We start from the raw sequence: 10,664 nt of genomic DNA, 5'->3' as shown, positions 1-10,664 counted from the left end.
GCTTTCGACGCCGTAGCCAAAGACACAGTAAAAGCACAGATGTTGTGATAACTGAGGGGAAACCGTTATATCTTGCTCCCGCCCATATTCGCAGAGGCGTCCAAAATAATTTTGCACGTTTAAAGGCTAGTGTGACCGCACCATAAGTCATCTAATTTGGTAAGTCATTTAATTTCAGTATCATAAAATGTTAATTGGTCTTATTTGAATCTGAAAAATAAAATAATCATTAGCACTTGGCTAACTGCTAGTTGGTCATACTAGTTCTTAAAGGATTAGTTCATGGAAAGAGGAGGTTTTTTTTTTATAATAATTTTTATATTTCAATGAACTAACCCTTTAAGACACAGTTGTAACACAGCAGCTATGTTTATGAAACTGGATGATAGGAAAAATTAATTTATTAAAAAAGTGTATGATAGGAGACCTTTAAAAATTTAACTTGACAGAGATGGATATGAAAAGGTGCATAACTATGTGAGGGAGGAGCTATATATGTACAGACTAAGGTGGTGTTTCTATGATCCTCCTCTCTACAGACTGTGTGGAATTGTTCAGTCTCATTTTGTTTAACTAGTTGAACTTTTTCCCCCATGTGAATATGATGCAGCATTAACGGGTGCATGGATTCCAAATGTAGGTAGGTGATTAATTTTTTTTGTTTTTATGCAGTATGTAGAGTTTTACTATTGCATGTATAGTTTAGTTTTTTTAACATATATTATTTTATTTCAGTGTATATTCATTTGTCACTAATGAACACATTTTTCATATGTTCGGCTGGTAAATATTTTTGCTGTTATTAAAATATAGTTACAGTATCTAAAACAATTCTCATGTTTAACAAAATTGCTCAGGGAGTTTGCTCATAGTTTAAAGAAAATGGTACGAGTTGGTACAAGTGTGTACTTGCTGGGACCCCTCAAGCAGCTAAGGTGGAAAAAGTCCAACATTCTTTTTTTTCTTCTTTTTTTTTAAAGAACACTGAAATATTTTTTGATTGTTTGCTTTTTAAAGTTATATATTTATTTAAGTTTTACATTTTATAATGTAAATTGTTACATTTTTGTAATATATAGGTGTATGCCAGGCATTCAGGTTTCTTCTTTTTCGTCTTTTCTTTAGAATATGTGTTTAAGGCATTGGTTATAAAGTCATAATGGTTTCACATCACAATAAAGTTAATCAGACTCACTATGCTCATGTTTTTCTAGTGAACATATGGCTCTTTATAAAGTGGAAACTAGTCCTGTTTACATTTTCAAACAAAAGGACTCTTTGATGTTTCAGCTGCTCTTCATTGTTTAATTTGTTCATCTTGTGTAATGTGGTGAGTGAATGCAAATATTTCCCTTGTCAAATCCCATATGATATTCAGCCATAGCCTACCTGCTATTATATTTTGTGCTGTCTTTTTCAGCAATTTATTTTTGTAGTTTTAGCAATATGCATAATATTGTAGCATGGCTAGTCACCAGCATATGCTTTGTTTTTGGATGCTATAGGGCCCCTTCCAAGTGTGGCAAGATGCTAGTGGGCAAAGATATACAATTGAGAGTTCGCACCAGGGAGGGAACTGCCTATACCAGCAGCTCATCCCCAGAGGACAATTTTAAACTCTACTCCTCTAAAATACCCGACTTTACCACCCCAGAGGCAAATTTACTGGGGAATCGCCTTATAAGATTTTATTCAAAGCACACAGGTTCGATTATGCTTGAGGTTGAGACCAGAGACAAAGGTGAAATATAAGTAAAAATATAATTTTTATTTGTAGTCCCTGATACACATAAATCTACAGATAAGAAAAATACATACACGCACACACTCATTCTTCAACCTCCACCCCAGGGCTAAGACTATTCACCCATTCTTTTGAAAATGACACAACAAACACTCGTGCACTGCACCCACACCTCAAACCACACATGGAACACAGCACTTGGAAGGGACCACCACCAAGCAGAGAGAGAGAGGCTCGCCACACGGACACGAGTCCTGGTCACCCCAACCGCTGGAGAGGAAGCAGAATTACAATTTTAGACAAATAATCATCATCTATATCCACACACACTCAGACACATCATTATAAAACTAGGCATTCAATAGAATGGCAGAGACATAGATCTGCTGGTCATAGTATACCAATCCACAGAAACAATGGATGGCACAAAAACTACCATGTCGCACACCTGATCAAAAGAAAAATATAATGGTCGTTCAACAAGTTCAAAGAAACAACGTTAACACAAAAAAAAAAAAAAAAAAAAAAAAAAAGCAACAAAAGAAAAGTACATTGTTTTTAAAGTTATAGGTTCACATCAACAAAAACACCAAAAATAAACAAAAACAAATAAACTAAACAAATGTACACAGCAGGGGTGTAGCCATCTTTTTTTTAGAAGTGAGGGGGACAGAAATTACACACACACACACAAACACATAAAACATTACGATATAACATTTCTGTAATCTATATAGCCTACCAGTCAACAGTTTTTTAAAAGTAAGATTTTAGTCTCTTCTGCTCACCAAGCCTGAATTTATTTGATCCAAAGTACAGCAAAAAAAGTAATATTTTGAAATATTTATGCTGTTTAAAATAACTGTTTTCTACTTGAATTTTAAAGGTAATTTATTCCTCTGATCAAAGGTGTATTTTCGGCATCATTCCTCCAGTCTTCAGTGTCACATTAATCAGAAATCATTATAATATGATGATTTGCTGATTATCAATATTTAAAACATATGAGTAATTTTTAGCAGGATCCACACATCAGCATTTATGTGATTTAAAAAAAAAAAAATTATAGAAATTAATACTTTTATTTAGCAAGGATTCTTTAAATTGATGTGATGATAAAGACATAATTTTACAATGATTTGTACATAATTACAGAGATTTCTATATCAGGTAAATGTTGCTCTTCTGAACTATTCATCAAAGAAACCTGAAAAAATACTACTCAGTTGTTTTCAACATTATCATAATACAAGGTTTTTTTTGTTTTTTTTTTTAGCAGCAAATCAGTATAACACAATTTTATCTGAAGGATTGTGTGACTGGAGTAATGATGAAAAAAAAATCAGCATTGAAATCTCAATAAATTACATTTTGAAATATATTAAAATTGAAAACAGCTTTAAATAGGCTAGTAAACATATTTCAAAATTTCACTGATTTGAAGTACTTGGATCAAATAAATGCAGGCTTGGTGAACAGAAGAGACTTCTATATAAAAAAAAAAAAAATTAACAAGCTTACTGTTCAAAAACTTCTGACTGGTAGTGGATACTATAGGTAACTTTATTTTTTCTCTAATCTCTAGCTTTTAATTGGCTTAGAAATATATAACTGCTGGACAATAACAAATAATGATTTGTTTATATACTACAAACTTTATGCGCGAGAGCGCCCTCCGGCTTCGAGTATGAATGAAACACACATACACTCACTGCAGGAGTGTTTAGCACTCCGTGATGTTGATTTCGCTTTCTGGGTCAGAAAAAAAACATCAGATCAATTGCAGACTAGCCTGTTTCTTTGAGTCTAAATCTATATTTATTCACACCAGCTCTTGAAAACCTCTATACGCACACACTTGCCCGAAAAAGTGCGGGGGACCAATTTCCGTGATGATAAAAGTGGGGGGGGACATGTCCCCAGCGTAATCTACACCCCTGGTACACAGGGATTCTCTCATAAAGAGAGACCAGATGACGATGGTGACTGCTGGATGGTCAAGCCATTGGATGCGTCGGAGAGAGTGTTATGGTTTGGCAAGGAGGAACTCAAGTGCAGACAGGGATCACAACACACAGGGTTTATTAGATACAAAAAGGGGGAAAACAAAACCCACGAGGGGGAAAACACTGACTAGGGTAAATACAAAATAACTTAACAGGACTATGTTGACACGATAAACAAAGACTCAAAACATTAGAACACTAACTACAAATAAACACTCACGGATATACAAAGACTTCTCAAAGGGGTGACAAGGATACACTCTCTCACGAGGCTGACAAGTAGAAACACATAAGGAGACAATCTCAAGTAGGAACAATCTCAGTGTGGAACAATGAACCGACAAAAGACAGAGCACACTAGGGGATCTAAATAGGGGAACTAATTAAGACACAACAGGTGGCACAGATACGGCAATCACGACAAAACTAGGATAACAAGGGGGGCGGGGCAAGGGAACGAGACAACACAAGCACATGGCCCAAAGACAAGGCCATGTGCTTGTACACAAAACACGGGTCTGTCATGATCCTGCCTCAAGACTAGAGAAAAGTCACGACATGAAGGCAGAATCATGAGAGAACCCCTCCCTTAAGGAGCGGCTTCCAGACGCTCCTCAAGGGAACATCAAACGCGGGACATGACTGACTGGGACAGAGACAAAAACCAAGACATGACAAATAGCAACAAAGGCAAACATGAATACATAATGGCAGGGTTAGGGTGACAAATCAAAAAAAAAAAAAAAAACAGGGAAAGGGAGGAGGCGGGACAACAAAGTTCATGGGGGACAGACCAGGGTGGGTGGGTGGGACAGGAGTCTTAGAAGGACGGGACGAAGGCTGACGACAAGGAGTCCGGGCAGGTCTGGGTGGTCTTGGGGCGGTGAGTGGTCTCAGGACAACTGGCAGGGGACATGACAAGAGAAGTCGCAGGACATGGGACAACACCTACTGGACACGGGGAGACATCTACTGGACACGGGGCAACATCAACTGGACACGGGGCAACATCAGCGGGACACGGGGCAACATCAGTGGAGACAGAAACTGGGTCAGGAAACGCGCTAACTGCGGCTGGCTCGGGAACTCTGGGGACAGGGTCTGGGGACAAGACAGGACTGGTAGGGACTTGAAGGATCTGGACAAGACGAGACAAATAATTAGAGTCTTGGCAACGATTACAACAGGCATCTCCTTACGAGATGAGACAGACTGTAGTAATGCTTCTGCTGCAGAGTCGGCCGCGGCTCTCTCCTCCGCCCTCACGACTGCGGACTTGGAAACAGTTCTCTTAGTCGCTGGTCTGGGGTCAAGGCTCACCGCTGCTGGCTCGGGCACGCTCTCCGCTGCTGGCTCGGGCACGCTCTCCGCTGCTGGCTCGGGCACGCTCTCCGCTGCTGGCTCGGGCTCGCTCTCCGCTGCTGGCTCGGGCTCGCTCTCCGCTGCTGGCTCGGGCACGCCAGCGCTCTCCGCTGCTGGCTCAGACACGCCAGCACTCTCCGCTGCTGGCTCGGATACGCCAGCACTCTCCACTGCTGGCTCGGACACGCCAGCACTCTCCGCTGCTGGCTCGGACACGCCAGCGCTCACCGCTGCTGGCTCAGGAGGCCTCGCCGACTCAGGAGGAGACAGAGGCGCAGGACCGGAAGACCCCTTCTTCTTCCTCTTCCTCCTTGGCCGCGGTGCAGAGGTCACAGCTGGGTCAGAGACGGGTAGGGGGAGTTCGGTCTCAGGCAGGGCAGACTCTGACGCCGACGATTCCGAGGCTGACTCCCACGAAAACCATCTCCCTCGCTTCCTGGGGAGACTGATGGCTGTGGAAGGCGCCTCAGGACTCTGGGAGGGATCTGCCTGTTCCCCCAGTGTAGTAACAGCCAGGAGATGACCTTCTGGGATCACTGGCAGCTGGGTCGATGGTGGGGACCTCTGGGGGGAAACCTGCGGCTCCTCCTAGGAGAACTTCTCCCACAGCTGGGCATAATTGCGAAGGATCCACTCGCCTTCAGACGAGTATGGGAGGGCAACCATCTTCTTGTCGGTGGGGGACGACATCCAGCATTGCTGGCGGAACTCAAATTGGTGTTGTGGAGTGGAGGACATCCTGTCTGCTGAGTTCCTGTTTGGTCGGTTCATTATGTTATGGTTTGGCAAGGAGGAACTCAAGTGCAGACAGGGATCACAACACACAGGGTTTATTAGATACAAAAAGGGGGAAAACAAAACCCACGAGGGGGAAAACACTGACTAGGGTAAATACAAAATAACTTAAAAGGACTATGTTGACACGATAAACAAAGACTCAAAACACTAGAACACTAACTACAAATAAACACTCACAGATATACAAAGACTTCTCAAAGGGGTGACAAGGATACACTCTCTCACAAGGCTGACAAGTAGAAACACATATAAGGAGACAATCTCAAGTAGGAACAATCTCAGTGTGGAACAATGAACCGACAAAAGACAGAGCACACTAGGGGATCTAAATAGGGGAACTAATTAAGACACAACAGGTGGCACAGATACGGCAATCACGACAAGACTAGGATAACAAGGGGGGCGGGGCAAGGGAACGAGACAACACAAGCACATGGCCCAAAGACAAGGCCATGTGCTTGTACACAAAACACAGGTCTGTCATGATCCTGCCTCAAGACTAGAGAAAAGTCAGGACATGAAGGCAGAATCATGACAGAGAGAGAGAGCAGGGCACCGTAATAGACCAGGCAGCTGATGTTATAAGTGCCCAGCGTTAAAATAAACCCATAGCATAAAGCAAGCAACACGCCAGCAGTACACCAATATAGTTTGCAGATATTACACCTCCGCTCTTGCGGTCAAGCCAGCGCAGCCCCACATAATGAAACCGTGTGCAGCACAACACTAATCCAAAGTTAGAAGTGAATGTCAGCATACAATAATACGGCCACAAACATCCCCGATGAGAAACCCACTGCACCGTCTCTCAATCCGTCTGTGAACTAGAAAAAAAAAACTCTTAGAATGAATGATCGATCCCAACCCTTAGGGCAACAAACAATGAATTAAAACAACCTACTGGTTTAAACTGCTTGCCGTACATAGGGAATTCTCCAAAACTCCAAGATATAAACAGACAATCTGGTACGACACGTGTTGTACTGCAGGATTCCTCAGTCCAGGCTAGTGAGACATGCGAGCCAAGTCAATACATAAAACCCTGTTCAAAATTACAGCCATGACTGCAGCTCCTCACCAGACAAACACTCCCGTGACACACCGGAAATGGATGTTGTCACCCGGGACTATGAGACGCACCTCCGCACTACCACTGATGATGATCACTATTGGCTTATGATGATGATTACCATTGGCTACAATCTACCCCCCTTTTGTTGTTGTCGTCCCAATGAGAATCCAAGTTTCTAACATTACCACCTGAAGAAAACTTAACACCAAGGCCTAAACAAGGCACTAACGGAGTTGGATGCGGACACAAGAGGGCTACAGTTGGAACTTCTGATACCACGTAAACCAAATCTCTTTCTATTGGCTCTTCCTCGATGGTTACCTCAACTGGCGATTCAACCTGACCCTCAGGAAGCTCAAGTGCCAACTCTACCTGGGCTCTGGGTTTCAAAGATGACCGATGGACATGGCGCATCTTCTTCTGATCATGCTCAATCAGTGCTGCATCCTTGGCCAGTTGACACCACTCACACTCTCGCACCCAACAAGCTACATCGGCAGACATACCAGGCCAATAGCGCCCCTGTCACACCAGCTCGAGGGTGCATTCTGCCCCTTGGTGACCATGGTTCTGGTGCAACTGGGCCAGCACTTCCGATTGCAGCGACGCTGGCAACACCAGCTGGAACATTGCCTCTCCCCCAACAGGACAGAAGACCTTACGATGCAGTAGACCCTCCTGCTCACTCAATTGGTCCCATTGTCGGGGCAGCATCATAACCGAATTAGGCAACTGATGCCGCTCTCTGGGCTCTGGACATTGCCCATGTTGCCAGAACTTCCTCACTTCTCCTACAACCGGGTCTTCTGCCTGCAACACGATAAGCTCTGAGATAGAATGACTAGGGCATGCCTGTACAGCACTCTGTATTGTAACTCCCACCGAGTCTAAGACTGAAACTCGTCTTAACAACTCTGGAACTACTGACCCCGAAGGGTAGATACCCTCATCTTCTAACATAACCGCATGCAGCCGGGAAAGCACATCGGCATTCTGTTTGTTCTTACCTGACCTAAACTGGATCTCAAAGTCAAATGCTGCCAACTCAGCGGCCCACCTTTGTTTGGTTGCCCCGAGCCTAGCTGTTGCCAGGTGACTAAGCGGGTTGTTATCGGTACATACCAGGCACTTATGGCCAAACAAGTACTCTCTGAATTTCTCGCCCATGGCCCACTTAAGGGCCAGAAACTCCAGTCGCATAGAACTATAAGTAGCGGTTTTACGCTCCAATGGCCTGAGGCTTCTGCTCGCATAAGCAATAGGCGAGAGTGAGAGTACCGCCTCCAGCCCACCATGAGTAGCATCAACCTCCAAGATAAAGGGCCGGGTAAAATCTGCATAAGCCAACACTGGCGCTGTAGTCAGAACGCGTTTCAAAACTTGAAATGCTTCCTCACACTGCTCGGACCACACCGCAGTTATTTTCTGACCCCGCTTGCTAGACTTACCACCCGTTAACATGGCCACTACTTTATGTAATGGGGCTGCCAACATGGCAAACCCTTCCACAAAACGTCGATAATAACTGACAAATCCCAAAAATGTTCGCAGCTCCGACACTGTCGTAGGATGAGGCCACTGTGCTACCGCCTCAATCTTTTTTGGGTCTGTCACCACCCCACGAAAGGAAATAACTGGCCCTAAGTAACTCACCTTGTGAGTCACACTTGTGGTCTTTGCACTTGACCACTTGGCTACTTATATGACGTATTTTCTATGTTTGATCAAGTGTTAACTTGAGCATGAAGACCACAAGTGTGTCTAGAACTTTTAAATACCTGATGGCACACACTATAGTGAAAATGCAAATGTTTATAGAGCTTTATTTATTTATTTTCAGTACTTTTAATTTAAAAAAAACTTCTACATGTCAGTTCAGTAGTCTCTATAACAGATTACACAATTTAGTAATTGTGGTCCTTCTAATTAAGTGATGAAAATCAGTGGTAAATGTTAAAAATATTTTGCTCCAGTAAAGCTTTTTTTTAGCACTTTTTACTACCAAATATACTTACACTTACAAATATTTAACTTACACTAGAAAGGTATTCATAACCTCTCATGAGATTAAAAAGTCTGATTTATTTCCAGAACATGACGGGATACGCTTAGGTGTGGATTTATTATGTGTTACGAAGGTCACTGTGCTTTGGTGTTTTTAAGACCTGGGACAGCCTTTCACATTTACCTCCTATTGAATGCATATGCTCTCATGTGGCCAAGACCGCAATTGTGGGTATTTGGACAGAATATGTGACATGCATACAAGTGAACAAGATGAGAGGAAGTTAGTGAGGGAAGGGAAGGGCATAAAAATGAACTAGATTACTTTTTTGCCTTGTTCCCTGTGCTGCCTTGTTTGTCACCATAGTTACCCATATTAATTGCCATCCTTATTCATAAGCTTCATCCTGTATTCCACCGTCTATTCTTTCTGTGCTTGTTTTCTGTTTCTCCTTGTTGTCTTATTAGTTGTCATGGTCACAATAAATAGACACTCTTTTAAATAATTAACTCTGAGCTCTCTGTGTATATGAGCTTTTATGTTTTTGGTCCGGGTTTCCTGGAGGTTATTTACCTGTTTCTGGTTATTTACCTGTTTCTGGCTATTTACCTGTTTCTCTGTCTGGATTATCTTTGTTTTTTGCCTGTTATTAAAGTTCTGCATGCAGATGAATACTCTTTACATCTTTACATTTTCATTTATTAGCCTGTAATGTAAACAAGTAGCTTTAAAGGCAAATAATATTCTCAAATTACAAATATATCACATTCAGTTACCCATGACCATAGATTGCAAAAAAAAAGATGGATGATGCATCTCCACTTCCCTCCACTGTAGAAAAATTAAACCAAAATGTCCCATGAATGGCTGCTGTCATCTTGATCTGATTAGGTCACCTTGAGGTTGATTCTGTGGAGTAGGTGAAGCTTCAAGTCCCACCCAAACTCCTGCAGACCCAATTAAAGCTGCAGTAGGGAACTTTTGACGCTCTAGCGGTTAATAAACAGAACTGATTGCGTCTTGCGGAAGAACATTGTAGCCGGAGCTACTTCTCTCTGTTTATGTCTATGAAGAATCACAAAGGTACTGGGTTACTCCGCCGCGGTACCCCCGAAGCAATCTAAAATAGTCCGAATATAAACACTTATTATAGGTGCACCCTAGTGATTCAGGACAAGCTAAAAACACGGTTTGGAAAATGGATTCATGGTGTACTCGCTTATTATGTTCATTTTTCTACATTTTGAACACAAACAAAGTTGCGGATCGCAGTTCTGATTGGTTGTTTTTTACCGGGAGCGCATGACTTTCTGCAAATGGCAGTAGGACCACTGGGAGGAGCCAGAGCAGCTTGATTTTTTTCACAGATTATCTGTCTCATATTCTACTGTCAGGACATAATGACAGGTTCAACAAACATGTAAAAAATGTTTTTTTACAAAAGTTCCCTACAGCACCTTTAAAAGCTCAAAATCATGACATCTCACCCCGATTTTATAGCAACAACTCTCACTATGCCTACTGTATGCCTACGCTCAAACGCCTTGTCATGAACACGCCTGCTTGAGTGACCTGAAGCTGGAGGTTACAGTTTATACCTTTTTAAAAATCAATATTTTTCTTACACTAACCTATCATTTAGCTCGAGAAGGCCTTTATTAACATCCCAGAGCCATG

The 10,664-nt window shown here is 42.4% G+C and overlaps 1 protein-coding gene across 1 annotated transcript in view; it reads left to right on the top strand.

The window, feature by feature from the left end:
* Nucleotides 1-522: 522 nt before the first annotated feature.
* The window catches only part of LOC113065107 (CD276 antigen homolog), a 28,332-nt gene continuing 18,190 nt past the window's right edge, over nucleotides 523-10,664 (top strand). Inside the window, exon 1 of the mRNA XM_026236290.1 lies at nucleotides 523-640. Within this exon, the coding sequence (XP_026092075.1) occupies nucleotides 624-640 (17 nt within the window). The 5' untranslated portion in view covers nucleotides 523-623. The remainder of the gene's footprint in view (nucleotides 641-10,664) is intronic.

Source organism: Carassius auratus, chromosome 47, assembly GCF_003368295.1.
Source record: "Carassius auratus strain Wakin chromosome 47, ASM336829v1, whole genome shotgun sequence".
Lineage (NCBI taxonomy): Eukaryota > Metazoa > Chordata > Actinopteri > Cypriniformes > Cyprinidae > Carassius > Carassius auratus.
Note: the sequence above shows the minus strand (reverse complement) of the source record. Positions and strands in the feature narration are given on the sequence as shown.